Source organism: Malaya genurostris, chromosome 3 (genome assembly GCF_030247185.1).
Source record: "Malaya genurostris strain Urasoe2022 chromosome 3, Malgen_1.1, whole genome shotgun sequence".
Lineage (NCBI taxonomy): Eukaryota > Metazoa > Arthropoda > Insecta > Diptera > Culicidae > Malaya > Malaya genurostris.
This window is the reverse complement of record NC_080572.1, coordinates 114,391,564-114,408,247: the sequence shown is the minus strand read 5'-3', so window position 1 is coordinate 114,408,247 and position 16,684 is coordinate 114,391,564. Positions and strand designations below refer to the sequence as shown.

Here is a 16,684-nt window from a genome sequence, read left to right as displayed (position 1 = left end):
GAAATCATAGTAATTACAATGAGAATTGCAACATTCGTGGCTCATGTTATCCTAGTAATGATCATCTAATACAAAGACAACCCAACAGCATCCTCCCACCAGACAGAGTGCTTCTTGCTGCTGCGAAAGACCGCTTTTCTAGACCGTTAGCGAATAATAGACCAACCATTCAATTCCAAAGAGGTGAGATATTGAATCCATATCCAGCGAATGACTCACGACGATCGCCGTAACGATGCAACCCGATGACTCCAAAAGGTGCGTCAGCTACTTTGTACGGCGCGCTCAATTCTCAACACTCTTGTTTTCGGCGTCATTGACACACCCATTAGGAGAAGAAAACGACGACAACTCTATTGATTATAATGCTTATCATCCAAATGCTGCACAATTTAATAAGTCATCATTGGAGGTCATAGTTTATTGCCAGAATTTTAATAGAATGAAAAGTGCGTTGAATATGACTGAAATTTGTAATAAAATATTAAGTAGTTCTTATGCAATAATCTTAGCTACAGAAACAAGCTGGGATGAAAGTGTTAGGAGTGAAGAAGTTTTCGGCAATAATTACAATGTGTTCAGAGATGATCACAATTTACAAATGTCTGACAAGAGATCGAGGCGGTGGAGTACTAATTTCTATTTCTACAAAATTTAATGCTGAGATCATAACCACTAGAAAAATTAAAGAATTCGAGCACGTATGGGTGAAAACTCGTCTGGCAGAGGAAACTCATATTTTCTGCTCAGTGTATTTTCCCCCAAACAACACCCGTAAAGAAGTATATGAAAAGTTTTTCCAGATTGCTGAAGAAATCATAACTAACCTTCCTTCCGAAGTGAAAGTACACATTTATGGTGACTTCAATCAACGTGACATTGACTTTTTCCCAGACTCAGAAAATATATCTTTGATCAAGTTGCATGCTTAGGACTCAACCAAATTAATTACGTTAAAAATCAGCAAAACTGTTACTTAGATTTTTTACTAACAAATTCACAAGAAGACTTCTGTCTTACCGAATCCCTTACCCCCTTATGGAAAGATGAAAGATTTCACACTGCAATTGAGTTGTCCATATTTGTTCATGAGTATAATAGACCCGATGAATATGAGTATGACGATGTCTTTCAGTATGACTTAGCAAATTATGATAACACAAAGTTAAAATTAAGTAACATTGATTGGCAAACCATTTTCAGGGAGTCTAATGTTGAAACTTCTGTGGAAATGTTTTATAAGATTTTATTTGATACTATTAATGATCAGGTACCTTTTAAGAGAATCAGACGACGACTTAACTATAAATATCCAATATGGTATAATGATAACATTAAAAATCTAAAAAATCGAAAACAGAAGGCCCATAAAAAAATATAAAAGAGACAGTAGTAGCGTCAACTTAGGAACTTACTTACAAACTTGTGATCAATTGAATCTGGCAATTGAAATCGCTTTGGAGGAGTACTATTCAAAAACGGAGAGTGAAATCAAATCTTGCCCGAAGAATTTCTTAAATTACGTAGAACAAAAACTGAAATCTAATAATTTTCCCTCAAAAATGTTTTTCAAGAGTAAGACTGCTGACAACTCGGAAGATATTTGTACACTATTTGCAAATTACTTTCAAGAAACCTATACTACGTTTTCCGATCGAGACCGTGAATATTTTAATTACTTCCCTGAACATGCTTGTGACATTAATATTCATCACATTAGTGTCCAAGATAATATGCAAGCGCTCAATAAATTAGATATCTCTAATGGTCCCGGACCTGATGGAATTCCTCCCATATTCATGAAAAAACTACCGTTAGAACTAGCAACACCCATGTTTTGGCTTTTCACTAAATCACTCATGACCGGTATTTTTCCTAAAATATGGAAGGACTCCTATTTGGTACCGATTTACAAAAGTGGAAAAAATCAGATGTGTGTAATTATCGAGGAATTACAATTATCTCCTGCATTCCTAAACTTCAATGATAATCAATGAAAAAATGTTTTATCAAGTTAAAAATAGAATCACTAATATTCAGCATGGATTTTTTAAGGGTCGCTCGACTAATACAAATTTACTCGAATTTGTCAATTACTCACTGGCTGCTATGGATAAGGGTAATTACATAGAAGCTCTCTATACTGACTTCAGCAAAGCATTTGATCGCATTGATATACCTATGTTATTATTCAAACTACAAAAAATAGGAACTGATCCTGAAATATATAAATGCGGGGTTCAGAAATATTGAATGCTGCGAAAATCCAGTCTACGATTTCCGAAAACTTCAGTAATCGGGGTTATTGCTGTGGAATGAAACCCACTGGATTATCGTCCTTTTTTGTACTAATTTCTGTTTTTTTTTGTAGTCTATTATTCGTGATTTCATAAGGCGGTCTTTTGATTCGCATACGATTTTTTGTGACTAAAAACCATACGATATCATTATGAAATTCCATTTTTTTCCTGAGTGTAGATACAGTATCATAGCATTTAGTGAGGATTAAATGTGATGCTTGCTGTGTAGCACTACACAATATGTGTCGTTTAAGCTTTAAATGACAATTATTCTTTGTTGACCCTTTCTTTCAATTATTCCGAAAGAATTCTCTTTATTTTTCGATAGTTTTCTCAATGCAGATGAAGGGATGATAGCATTAGCTATTATTCTCAGGAAATAGTTAAAGAAATGGATTGCTAAGATTACTGCTATAATCGGAAGAGAAAGTAAACAAAGAGAATCTGTCATTTGCACTTCGAACCTAATCGTACTTTCATCGAGAATTAATATAAAGTACAGCATTGTACTACTTCCTTACATACAATACTAATTTCTAACCTATAAATTAGGTTACATGATTACTGTTTGTTGTATTGATAGTAGCTAAGGTTTTACGCTGAAATATAGTTCATTGTGTTTAGCCACATTTAATGAAAAAGAAGTATCTATGAATATCTTTCTAGCACAACTTCGAACTGAATCCATTTGCAAATATCCAGCGAGCGAATGTATGTGACTCAGTTTTGTCATCCACTCACTAGACAAGCTACCTGTTCCGTTGGCATGCAGCTACAGACTAAAGTAAAAATTGTAAAATATTTATTTATTGGTCGTCAAGGTGCAGTAGACCATTACATTGCAAGGCTATGCAACACTGTGAAAATCGACTTTTTAACCAAGGCCCGGAGACCCGAATGTCATATACCATTCGACTCAGCTCGACGAACTGAGTAAATGTCTGTGTGTGGGTGTAGGTGTGTGTGTATGTGTGTATGTGTGCATGTGTGTGTGTATGTAACAAAAATATTCACTCACTTTTCTCAGACATGGCTGAACCGATTTTCAAAAGCTAAAATTCAAATGAAAGGTCTCATGGATCCATAGCCTGATATTGAATTTCATCCCGATCCGACTTCCGGTTCCAGAGATATAGGATGATATGGAAAAAATATGCACTCACTTTTTTCAGAGATGGCTGAACCGTTTTTCACAAACTAAGATTCAAATAAAAGGTAATATGGTCTCATAGCCTGCTATTGAATTTCATTTCGATCCGACTACCAGTTCCGGAGTTATATGGTAATATGTGAAAATTTGAGAAAAAGTTTGCCCTCAATAATCTCTGAAACAACTCAACCAATTTTCGCAAGCTAAGATTCAAATGAAATGTCTTGTAATTTCCTAAAAATTTTTGAAACATTTTATCTGGATCCGACTTCCGGCTCCGGAACTAAAGCGTGATAAGTGAAAAATTACCAATTTCATAAGTATTTTTTCACGAACGATGGTTCAAAACAGGTACAAATCCAATAAAACTGTCTGATAAATTCTTCTAGTTTGCAAAGCTTGTTAGTTTGTGGGCATGAAAACTTAATTCGGCACTACTGGTCTCCTCTTTTCCTGTTCCGAAAGCACCGAAAGTGGTGAAGAAAAACTCCAAAAACTGAATTCACTTCGATTTCACTGCGATGCTGAAACCGATTTTCACAAATCTTGATTTGAATTAAAGTTCATACTGCCTTCAAAGCCACTGTGAAAATTCATCCGGATCCGACTTCCGGTTCCGCAGTTACAGGGCGATGAGTGTCAAAGTTTCAAACCTCCATAATATGAAAATATGTACAACATCGGTACGTGAAACTTGGAAGAAGAAAACACAAAACAAACGATGCGTGCTTTGATCTATTTCGTACACGCTATATAGAAAACGGTGCTGCGGTTGATAATTTTTTTTTTGCTATTTTTTAAGTGCGACCGAAAGAATTAACAGATCGGTTGAAAAGTTCGTATCGTTTCTATGAGAAGGCGCCACTAGAATTAAATCCATACCATTTTTAGTTAGTACCAACCTTCAAAAGATACGTGTATAAATTTGACAGCTGTCTGATTATTAGTTTGTGAGATATTGCATTTTGAGTGAAGCTACTTTTGTTATTGTGAAAAAAATGGAAAAAAAAGGAATTTCGTGTGTTGATGAAACACTACTTTTTGATGAAAAAAGTGCCGCCGATACCAAAAAATGGCTTGATGAGTGTTATCCAGACTCTGCACCGGGCGAAGCAACAATTCGTAAGTGGTTTGCAAAATTTCGTACTGGTAATATGAGCACCGAAGACGATGAACGAAGTGGACGTCCAAAAAAGGCTGTTACCGATGAAAACGTGAAAAAAATCCACAAAATGATTTTCAATGACCGTAAAGTGAAGTTGATCGAGATAGCTGACACCCTAAGGATATCAAAGGAACGTGTTGGACATATTATTCACGAATATTTGGATATGAGAAAGCTTTGTGCAAAATGGGTGCCGCGTGAGCTCATAATCGATCAAAAACAACAACGAATTGATGATTGAAAACCATGCTGAAATTGAACGAATTGGGCTTCGAATTGCTCCCTCATCCACCGTATTCTCCAGATTTGGCCCCCAGTGACTTTTTCCTGTTCTCAGACCTCAAGAGAATGCTCGCTGGTAAAAAATTTAGAAGCAATGAAGAGGTAATCGCTGAAACTGAGGCCTATTTTGAGACAAAGGACAAATCGTACTACAAAAATGATATCGAAAAGTTGGAAGATCGCTATAATCGCTGCATCGCCTCTGATGGCAATTATGTTGAATAATAAAAACGAATTTTGGCAAAAAAATGTGTGTTTCTATTAAACGATACAAACTTTTCAGCCGAACTGTTAAAGAATGTAAAACCGGGGTAGATTAAATGATATAAAAACAAATAAAAAAATATCAATGAATTTAAGTTTATTTGAAAGAAAAATATTCAATTTTCACAACCGGTAGTTCAGTGTCGGTGGTGTAGTGAAAAATAATAATAATAACAATAATAATAATAATAATAATAATAATAATAATAATAATAATAATAATAATAATAATAATAATAATAATAATAATAATAATAATAATAATAGTAATAATAATAATAATAATAATAATAATAATAATAATAATAATAATAATAATAATAATAATAATAATAATGCTGCTGATTCATGCTGTTTAGCTTGACTTACATATGCAGAAGTAACAGAAACGCAGAATAGTTTCATTTGTTAAATTTCGTTTAATTGGTTTAATCGAAATAGAGCATGAGATAGTAAGTATAGGTTTATCTAGGCTCAAAACTGTTTCTGTTTGGAGGTCATATTGGTTGCTGGCAAACGAATCAGAAAAATGTGTTGAAGTAGAGTACAAAACGAATCAACTTCGGCTATTCCGGTCATCTGAATCCAGTTTCGAAAGAATTTGAAATGGTGATTGAAAACTGCACCAAACTGATGGCCAAATCGATTTTCACAAACTTATATGTTCAAAGAAAGAATCTTACAGTTTCATACGGAATTTTTAAATTTGTTGTGGATACTATTTCCGGAACTACAGGGTAAACAGGATTTGTAGAGTTTGTGAGATTAGGTCCGAATTTTCCTATTTCTATTCAATAAACAGTTGCTTTCGCGAATTTCACGGTGATATTTATGATGTAATGAGTACTATGAGAAAGGCATCATTACACCACTAGGTGGATTAAAACAGGTTTTAAAAAATGTGATTCATTTTAAAATAAACATAATGCATATTAATCTAGAACTTAGATCTTATTGAATTAAAATATTGCTTGATCTGGGGTTTCGTCATTGGAAGTCAATTGCTCCGCAATGCTAATTATAAGTTAACATTTGATTTATTGGGTCAAATTTTGCATAGTTAGTACATGTATTTCGGTTTCATGTCGTAGTGTAGGTTTCTTGGTAGTAATTCGAAAATCGTGTACAAATATTTTTTGTCCCGGGTTGGCAGTTCAATGCATAGGACGCTGGTCTTACAAGCCAGTTGTAGTATGTTCGAGCCCCGACCTGAAAGGATTCTTAGTGTCATTAGGATCCATAGTACTAGCCATGCAATGATTCTGTACACTAAGAATCGGCTGCGAAGTCTGTTGAAACAGAAACAGAATTCCACCAAAGGAATATAATGCCAAGACTTTGACTTTGTACAAATATTTTACGAGTTGTCAGCAGCCTTACCCTTGAAAAACATTTGTGAGTGAAAATTATTAGATTTTAATTTATTTTTTACGTAACTGAAGAAATTCTTCGGGCAAGATTTGATTTCACTCTCCGTTTTTGAATAGTACTCCTCAGCAAGCCAGATTCAATTGATCACAAGTTTGTAAGTGAGTTTTTAAGTTGACGCTAATACTATCTCTTTTATATTGTTATGGGCCTTCTGTTTTCGATTTTTCAGATTTTCAATGTTATCATTGTACCATTTTTAATGCCAATATTATGCTTCATAAAATAATACTATTTTCTAACCATTCAATTAGGTTACATGATTACTGTTTGGTTCAATGATAGTAGTTAAGGTATTACGCTGAAAGATAGTTCATTGTTTTTAGTCACATTTACTTAAACGGAAGTATCTTTGACAAGCGAAGGGTGTTTCAGAACATGTTGATCAATTTCCATACGATGCAGAAAGGAGTGATACTTTTTCTTGCATGACATAAATCTTTCCTATACAGGACGAAGCTACTAACTGCTGCTAAATAAAATTCGAGCAACGAACGAAATCGTTGGTCGTGCGAGAAAAAATCAAACGGATGACATCAAGATGGCCCGCTGTGATTGGCTCGTGAAAACATAGATCGATTCAAATCAATTTTTCAATAGTATGCTCTTGAAATACTGAACAACGTTGGCATACATGTTTCAGTTAAATGTTTCCGAAATGAAATTCGTTCAAAAAAAGTTACGGCCCCGTATAGTAAAAAGGAAGGCATTTTTAATACCAAAAGATCTTGTTTGAATATTTTTCAGTTCTTTTATAAAATGATAGAATAAAACAATAATTTTGCTAATCAATTTAAAATACTCATGGTTTATAACCCTACATAATTAGTACCTGTTCCACTAGCCGTAAGCTAGTAGTAAGCCCACAAATATTAGGTAGTGCCCTGATATGTTCTTTTGCTTCTACCTGTTCCTACTCTGGTTGACGCTAGTGAAGTATGAAAAAGGTAGGGTAAAGGTAACAGTTTGGCAAAAAAGTTCGTATCGTTTAATAGAAACACACATTTTTTGCCAAAATTCGTTTTTATTATTCAACATAATTGCCATCAGAGGCGATACAGCGATTATAGCGATCTTCCAACTTTTCGATACCATTTTTGTAGTACGATTTGTCCTTTGCCTCAAAATAGGCCTCAGTTTCAGCGATTACCTCTTCATTGCTTCTAAATTTGTTACCAGCGAGTATTCTCTTGAGGTCTGAGAACAGGAAAAAGTCACTGGGGGCCAAATCTGGAGAATACGGTGGATGAGGGAGCAATTCGAAGCCCAATTCGTTCAATTTCAGCATGGTTTTCATCGACTTGTGACACGGTGCTTTGTTTTGATTAAACAAAACTTTTTTCTTCTTCAAATGAGGCCGTTTTTTTTTAATTTCGTCCTTCAAACGCTCTAATAACGCTATATAATAGTCACTGTTGATGGTTTTTCCCTTTTCGAGTAGTCGATGAAAATTATACCATACGAATCCCAAAATACAGACGCCATAACCTTACCGGCCATTGTTGAGTCTTTCCACGCTTTGGGTTCGGTTCATCGCGTGCAGTCCACTCAGCTGACTGTCAATTGGACTCCGGAGTGAAGTGATGGAGCCATGTTTCGTCCATTGTTATATATCGACGAAAAAATCGGTTTTATTTCGATATAACAGCTCCAAACACTGCTCAGAATCATCAATTCGTTGTTGTTTTTGATCGATTGTGAGCTCACGCGGCACCCATTTTGCACAAAGCTTTCTCATATCCAAATATTCGTGAATAATATGTCCAACACGTTCCTTTGATATCTTCAGGGTGTCAGCTATCTCGATCAACTTCACTTTACGGTCATTGAAAATCATTTTGTGGATTTTTTTCGCGTTTTCATCGGTAACAGCCTCTTTTGGACGTCCACTGCGTTCATCGTCATCGGTGCTCATATGACCAGTACGAAATTTTGCAAACCACTTACGAATTGTTGCTTCACCCGGTGCAGAGTCTGGATAACACTCATCAAGTCATTTTTTGGTATCGGCGGCACTTTTTTTCATCAAAAAGTAGTGTTTCATCAACACACGAAATTCTTTTTTTTCCATTTTTTTCACAATAACAAAAGTAGCTTCGCTCAAAATGCAATATCTCACAAACTAATAATCAGACAGCTGTCAAATTTATACACGTATCTTTTGAAGGTTGGTACTAACTGAAAATGGTATAATACGCAAGCCATTAGTTAGAGTGCGATCTGCGATCTCTGTTCGAAAGATTTACTTTAAGGGTAAGCAGAACATAGGTACATTCGTTTCGAGTTTTCGCGCCACTATAACAGTAGTAATGCACAATTTTCGAATTATATTATCTGCAGTATTGCTTCTTAGAGCCGTATCCAATTTTATCACAATTCGTTGATTGAAAGTCGAGTTATTCGCAACAAAAATATGGCGGCTCTTTTGCTCTGACAGGGTTTTCTACTTTGAGAATGAGTGCGTGCCATGGTATGCAGGAGAGAGAAACAGTATTGCGCACTCGATTCACAATAAATGTGCAAGATTGAGCATAGTTTTAATGCGCCATGACATTAGTGCACACACCTCATCGAGCTGAGTCGAATGGTATTAAACCTTAACAATACACTGAACCAAAATCTCCCATTTTTTCAGATGAAAAAGCACATACTTATCGAGAAAAGTCCACCACGTTATATTCATATCCATCATGTAACATTTATATGTTAATTTATAATATTTAATTGAAATCTCGATAACTTTCAAGTGTATTGTAAGTGCATTTACGCCTTATGTGTGAAGCACGTAGGTAGATTTCATGTGTGAAGCAAATATAAATTACGTGATTGTAAGCTGTGAAAATTGTTTGAAGTAAAAATGGCGGTAAGTAACGAAGAGGAGAGTGCTCGCAGATTTAGGATTAGAAATTGTTTGTTTGAGCTGACTGATGTGATGTTTATTTTGAGTATAGAAGTTTACGGCTTTTCTGCAATTCTATATCTCATTCAAAAAAGCAAAACGAGGAATAGAATAGTCTTAGCAATAGACATTTACATCAGTTCGCAAACTTTATCTAGCCTTAACCCTACATTATTCTACTTAAAACTAATTCGGAAAAACTGAAAATGATAAAAAATTATTACCATTAGAAGGATATTGTCGGAAGGTTTAGCACACTTTTTTTATATTCATACGAACTTTATTACGATAGTTAAAAACATGTTATCTTTAAATTTACAAAAGGGTTTTCATATACTGCATAGTTGTTTCGTGATCATCAGTGCTTTTTTCAATACTTTTCAAAATAAGCTCATTCTCTTTCATAGCTAATCCTAACCGAGCCAAATTGAATTGCTGATAGGTGGTTTCCAAAACTTTCCGGGACAAATCGTTTTTTTCCAAATCATCGTGAAAAACGATCAATTCGTAGCTTCCTTGATTATCCTTGCGAGCCGTACGTCCTTTGATCTGAACTTCTTCCTTTATGTCTAACGAAAAGAACGTTTGAATGACGTGCAATCCACCATGCTTTTCAATGGAAACACTAGATTTGTAATCCACTCCTCGTCCCATGCCACGAGTTGCCAGGGTGATGGTTTTAGCAACACCGGCTTCGTCAATAAACTGTTGTTTTTGTTTTGGATCTGTGTCCTCGGTTAAAACATTTAACCGGTCAAATTGGCCGGAGTATTCTCCATGAAATTCGTGCAATTGAGTATCGTTTTCAAAAAATAGCAATACCGAACGTTTGGCTCCTAGGATGGCGTTGGCTCTGCTAAATATACTATTGAACCACTCTGACTTACTCATCAGTATTTGGAAGTCACTCAAGGGATTGAACTTCAGATTGGAACAACCGAAAAAGGATGGCATTGCCGATAACTCACGGATACTGTACACATTTTGAATGGAATTCTTCTCATACTGATTTAATGAAGTTATCGTCCCGGAAACTCCCAAAATTAACGGATAGCGTTTCGGCAGCATCGCATAGGAAATTGAACCACAGTCCAGGCAGAGATATCCATAATTAACATCTGAACCCACTTTAGTGGAGAAGTTGGACTGTCGTAAACGGAAGTAATTGAATACCATGTAGTAACTAGTGATGTTGTAGTTCACGTATCGTTCCCTGTATTTACTGAGAATGGTTCCTGTTTTGCTGAGTTTATAATTCTTCCATCGATCCATTGAAGAACGCTTGACATCGTCAGCACATTTGATCATTTCACGAAGATGTTCTTCAAACAAGCTGCTGTTGGTGTAGCTCTTCTTTACAGTCTTCCCGTCTCTATAAATCAGTAAATCGTACGGCGTAGTTCTAGACATGAAATTATGGAAATCCGTTTGATCTGCCATGTCAGATGATTTGATGAATTCGTGAATATTTTTCGCAATAGGTTCGGATGTAAGTAACGGATTTTCAGAAACAAGACTCCAAATTCTTTGTTGAATCTTGTCCACTCCTTGTAACATCAACCGGTTTACGGGACCATAAACACTACCGTAAAACTGCTTGGTGAAAAACACATCTACTTCATCGATTAGCAGCACCGCATTATTGTAGTTATCGGTAACGAGTTTGTTACAACTCGAAGCCTTACCCTGCAACAGTAAATTCGTCACCAAATCTCGCAATCCCGTGCGTTGCCCATTGATGATTGGGGCGATGATGTCATTTGCCATTTGATCATAGGTGCTGTAGGTGATATCGTTGTTCACGTTGAAAAGTGCATAAAACGGATGAAAATCTAACTGATCTCTTTCCACCAGATATTGATTATAGCAAACAATTTTGGGCTTGTGACCCAATAGCGCGAACAATGCGGCCAACAATCCCAGCACTAGTGATTTTCCCTGCCCGGTTAGAACCTCTGCCAGATGTTTTACCACTCCTTTTTCGGCACGGTCTACGCTTAGTAGTCTCAGAATGCACAGAATCTGTATACAGTGCGGTGTTAGATACTTTCCCGTGCCGGAAACATCTTTCGAAACCAAAATGGACCACACGGCTGCCAGTCCAGCTAATATTTCCGGAAGCTTCTCCTGCTTGTAGCTTTCAGTCCAGGATTTGAATGGTGCCTTAGAGGTGAGCTCCAAAACTTGCCTTTTTACATTGTTGGCTTTCTTAGAAAGATCTGTAAAAAACGTGATTTGTTTATTAATGGTTTGGCTTGACAGTGCAAAAAAAAGGTACATACCTTCCTCCGACTGTTGCATGAATTGCTGGAAACATGTTTCATACTGCTGATAGGCTTTCCGTAACAGTTCATGTTGCGTATCATTGTTAAGCTCCTGGAATAGTTCCAATGCCTTATCGACATCCATTTCATTCTGTTTGCGGATGTGCCAGAATGACTCCTTGATAAGATAGATCCTATTAGTAAAATCTCGGTATGACTCACTATTGTTCACAACGCTGGCAAAGGGTTTAATTCGTTCATCGTAAAAGAGTTCAAATGAAACATATTCCGGCTGCTCTAACAGGTAAAGGAAAGAGTTACGCACGGCAAAGATCAATTCATTAGTGGTGCATATTTGATCTGTTTGTGTCAAAGCAGTACCATCTTTCCATTCAGTTTTGTTGAGTTGCTGTTTGATATACGAAAGTAATGTCGATACGACCAGAACAATGTAGTGCTTTGGTACCTCAATACCATCGAGTATGATCGGCACCAATTTGGAAAATTTCGCCGGATCGGTGACACAATACGTTGCATTGTCCGTGTTTGTCCACTTATTCTCGATCGGTTTGATTAGGCTCAGGTCTACGAATGGTTTGATAGAGCTACATTCAGTTATCTTTTTCAAATACCATTCAAACTGAACATCGTTTAAATCCACTAATAAATCATTGTATGCTCGGAAGAAGGCAACCATCTCATCTGAAGTGCCATTTATCGTTAGAGCCACCAAAACGATCTCCAACAAAGTATCCTTCAACGAGAACATTTCTGGTAGTAGGATTTTGAGGGGGATTCGGGAAATGATATCTTCCCGATTTTTCCAGTAGATGTTAAATACATCGATCAGATCGCGGAAGCTGTTGGACGACAAAGTCTTGTTGGTAGCCTTCAAGTTGATCAGATCCAGCTGCTTTTGCAAAATCTGTCTGTCGATTACAGAACTATCTTCCAGTGTTACGTATGGTACTGTCTGTACCATGAAACGTGCTGTGTTGTGAGTGATAACACGCAATGTTTCCAACTGATCGTGATTAGCATGACATAGAAATTCTAAGTAACTCTGGATTATGGTTTCAAAACTGTCTAATCTGCATTCGCGAGGCAGTACATGAGCTAGTACATCATCTAGCAAGCAATACCACACGTAGAACTCATCGGCAATGCAGAAATTATTCTCCAACGTTTCATGGATTCCTAGCAACTTTTTAGTACCTTCGATGATTTTTTTCCATCTTGATTCCTGTTTTTCTTCACTGAACATCTTCACTTTGTATTCAAATCGTTTCTGGCTAGCACTAGAGCCCAATTCAAAATGTTTTAATAACTTGAAAATGAAATAGTACTCCCGCTCAAGACATTTGGTGAAAGCATTCTCCGATTTCCATTTAATTTTCTTGATCGGGTGCCATCCACTATTGTTGCTGAATAATAATTCGTTGGCCGAATGTTCGGTTCTGTTGCTGATCACTGTGATCAAGTCATCCAAACTCTTGCATAAAAAGAAGTAGATCGGATTGGTTTGAGAGCCAATTTGGTTCAGTTTTTTTATGTTTATTGCTACGATATTTGCAATCCACTGGTGAGCGAGATCACTCAACGGCTTTTGGAAAACAGCTTCATTCAGAGTTCCGGACAAATCGGTAAACAGTTTTATATCATTTACTCTAATAAGAGGCACCCGGTGTAAGTCCAAATTTTTAATAGAATCATGTAGGAATTTTGGCGCTTTCTGCAACAATAGGTTTTTATAATCGGTATAATTTGAAACCAATATCTGTTGTAAACAGTCATAAAGATTTTCAAATAAATCCGTATGTGGAAGACCAAACTTGGCCCATAGCCGATTTCTAACGAGAACACGATTTTCCGTTTCATTTAAATCGAATGCCAATTGTTTTAAATCGTCGGCTATCAACGGGTTTTCGGTAATCTCATGACACAATACGTGACGAGTAACGCGATCCTTTGAAGTATTCAAAATAATTGCAAGCTGAACACAATTCATCGCACATCGCTCATCCATGGTGGATAATTTCAACGTTTGATTGACTGCATCAAGAAATGCTGTTTGGCGACTAAATCTACCGGTTGTCATATCGTCCTGCAAAACCTTCACAATCCGAAGCTGCTGCGATAAAACTTTCTTTGCTTGGTCGAAATTCATCGTTTCCTCAAGCAACTCTGGAGTTAATATTTGAACCTTTGCCAGAAAATTATCATCTGCAGACATCAAACAGCTCTCGTTGTGTAGCTTTATCATCACATTTTCGTAAATAATCCGAGCGGAGAACCCAAGTTGATCGACTCTCATTGGCGAAGGAGATTTGATTTTGATGTGCTCATCTTTGCATTGAAACTTGCCAACAAAACGCAATGCGGAAATTTTCTCTTCACATGGCTCGGAAGCTTCCTCGATCGAAGCTTGCTCATCCGAAAATTTCCCTTCTTGGTTACCGCGTATGTAAGACAATATTTGATCTATGTCTACTTCATTCAATAATGATCTCGATGATTGTGCGATAATTTCTGAATGGTTTTGATCGTCTTCAATCTTCTCAGTTCTGGAAAGACTTTCACGATTCTCTGATTCGTCACCGTTTTTCATAATTGGATGTTGTATTTGCCCTCTCTCGGCAGATTGTACCATTTGTTTACCATTCCCTTGAGTTGGATCCTGCTTAGTTTGCATTTCCCGCTGATCGTTATCGCCTTTGCTTTGCAGAATTTCATTTTGCTCACTCGCCGTTTCATCGGATCCAAATTTTATTTTTTTGTTGAATTGTTTACAAATTTCGTCGAAGCATTCACTTGTTTTATCGTTTGAAACATTTTCAATAATTTTATCTGCTTTGGATACATCGAAGGCTTGAATTGCATCGTTTGTCTGTGATAACTGCTCCACCAATACACACCTAGATTCAAGCAAACTAGCAGCATTTTCTAAACCACTTTCCTGTAGCTTGAAGTGGCTTGAAACATTTTCATTATCACTTGAGGGTAATGGTAGGTTCAAGCATTTTTCGGAATCGACATTTGTGTTATCATCCGAAACACTATCGAAAATGTTATCCGTTTGAGATTGTTCGAGAGCGTAGTCGTTTAGTTCAGATAATTGTTCTTCCAAAACACATCCGGATTCACTTGAGCTAGCAGTTTCGATCTTAGATTGGATCGTCTCACAATTTTCTGCGTCCTTTTGCAGTAAAGATTTTTTGAGCTCACCATTGCCGGTGTTTAAATCTGATTCGTTTACGCTACATTCTTTAGACTGTTTTTCAGTCCCCTTGTCGGAGTCTGGAGGAGAGTCATCTTCACTACTATTTGTTTCAGAATCGTCACACTTACATCCCTCACAACAGTTCACCAAAGGAACTGTTTCGTTAGACACCATCGAGTAGTTTGTAGATTCATCATCAACATCATCGATAATCTCAATTGACTCGTCATCCGGTATATGTTCAAAATCACTTTCAGAATCACTACGAGCTGGTCGAACAGGTTCAATATTATAGATGGGAGCCATTTTGTACAATCTTCCAAAGCTTTTCACTAAAAACTTTAGTCTTTTCTTCACGTTATCGTCACAAAAGTTTGGAAAATGTTCGATTCACACAAAAATTTCAAGTTCCACAGTGTTCCAAATCAAAACAGATTAATGCATTTATAGCGCAGCACTTTTTCAGAGCAAGCTTGACTGTCAATATTGCTACATCCCTATCACCGAAGGCAAATTTTTATAAAACTAGATGTATTCTCATGAGCACAACTAAAGTTACTGTGCCACAATTCTCGGAAATTCATCTGAACCAAGAAAATAACAGAATAACAATGACAGAAGAAATTTCATCACGGTGCACTACCAAAGGTGTAAAGATTTTCAGAATTTCTTTGGTGAACGAGAACGAGCACGTATTGACACTCTACCAAATTAAAGAAAATCATAACCTGTATGCCTGAGCCATATTAATGAGCAAGCGCTTAAATAAATTTATCTTTTAATGTCACTAAGTCGCACTCAGGCATACAGGTATAATATTCAGAAGAGGTAACAATTGCTTTGAGGCATAGCTCTGACGTCAGTAGGTAAACAATTTTTATATAGACAAAAACAGGTAAAAAATCATAACGACAAAAACACTTAAAAAATAACGAGAGGGAGACCTCTTTGTTTACCCATTGTCAGCCTTTCATCATTTTTGCTTTAGCTATCACTAATGTGCATTCTCATAATTAATAATTTTCTAGATTTTTTCATCAGGCTATTTCAATTAATGAAGGTCGTAAAATTCAATATCAAAAGGTATCCAACGATTCCAAAATGCTTTCGCTCATAGCATTTCGTCTACCCTTAATCTTCAACACGAAAATGCACACCTTTAAAATGAAGAACGGTAACAGTACCCTCATTCATCTCAGGTCGCCTATTCATTTCATACACTTAGACAAAACGATCTTCGAAAGTCATTAAAACGAATTTTGACTTACAGACATAATGTTTTTTACCGACTCGTGGTGCTTAAATTTTCGGCTCAGTCAAAACAAAATTAATTTCCATTTCGTTCAAAAAACCCTCCTCAAAGTGAATTTTGACAGCTGGTTTGAAAACTGGAATAATGAATTGGTGAGAATAATTCATTCATAAATGTTTTTGGATCTGAAATTATTCCTTCCTCGTTAATTACTCCATACTTGTCATGATCATATTACAAAATTATGACATTCTCGCATTACGGACTATTCATGAAATACATTAAGCGAAAACTGATAACATGCATAGATAACAATTAATAATCTCTGAATGAAATTGATTACTGTTTGGTTCGTAAGCCTTAGCCTTACGAAATTCTTAGTTACTTTTTCCTCAGTGTATATTAAAACCATAGCAAAACACTGAATAAGCAGTGTGACTGACACATAGATGGCATTATA

The 16,684-nt window shown here is 36.3% G+C and overlaps 2 protein-coding genes across 2 annotated transcripts in view; one reads left to right on the top strand and one right to left on the bottom strand.

Annotated features, from left to right (window-relative positions):
* LOC131433934 (uncharacterized) overlaps positions 1 to 16,684 on the top strand; it is a 46,635-nt gene that overhangs the window by 8,431 nt on the left and 21,520 nt on the right. The gene's annotated exons all lie outside the window — the stretch shown is intronic.
* On the bottom strand, positions 9,747 to 15,571 carry LOC131434862 (uncharacterized). The gene is made up of 2 exons (XM_058602081.1): positions 11,771 to 15,571; positions 9,747 to 11,707 (listed from the first exon to the last, which is right to left on the bottom strand). Exons 1-2 carry the CDS (start codon positions 15,276 to 15,278, stop codon positions 9,804 to 9,806), a joined length of 5,412 nt encoding a protein of 1,803 aa, XP_058458064.1. The 5' UTR covers positions 15,279 to 15,571; the 3' UTR covers positions 9,747 to 9,803.

Coding starts and splice junctions, on each gene's coding strand:
- LOC131434862 (XM_058602081.1), bottom strand. CDS start 15,278: ATGGCTCCCATCTATAATATTGAACCTGTTCGACCAGCTCGTAGTGAT. Junction 11,708..11,770: donor CATGCAACAGTCGGAGGAAG/GTATGTACCTTT, acceptor CGTTTTTTACAG/ATCTTTCTAAGAAAGCCAAC.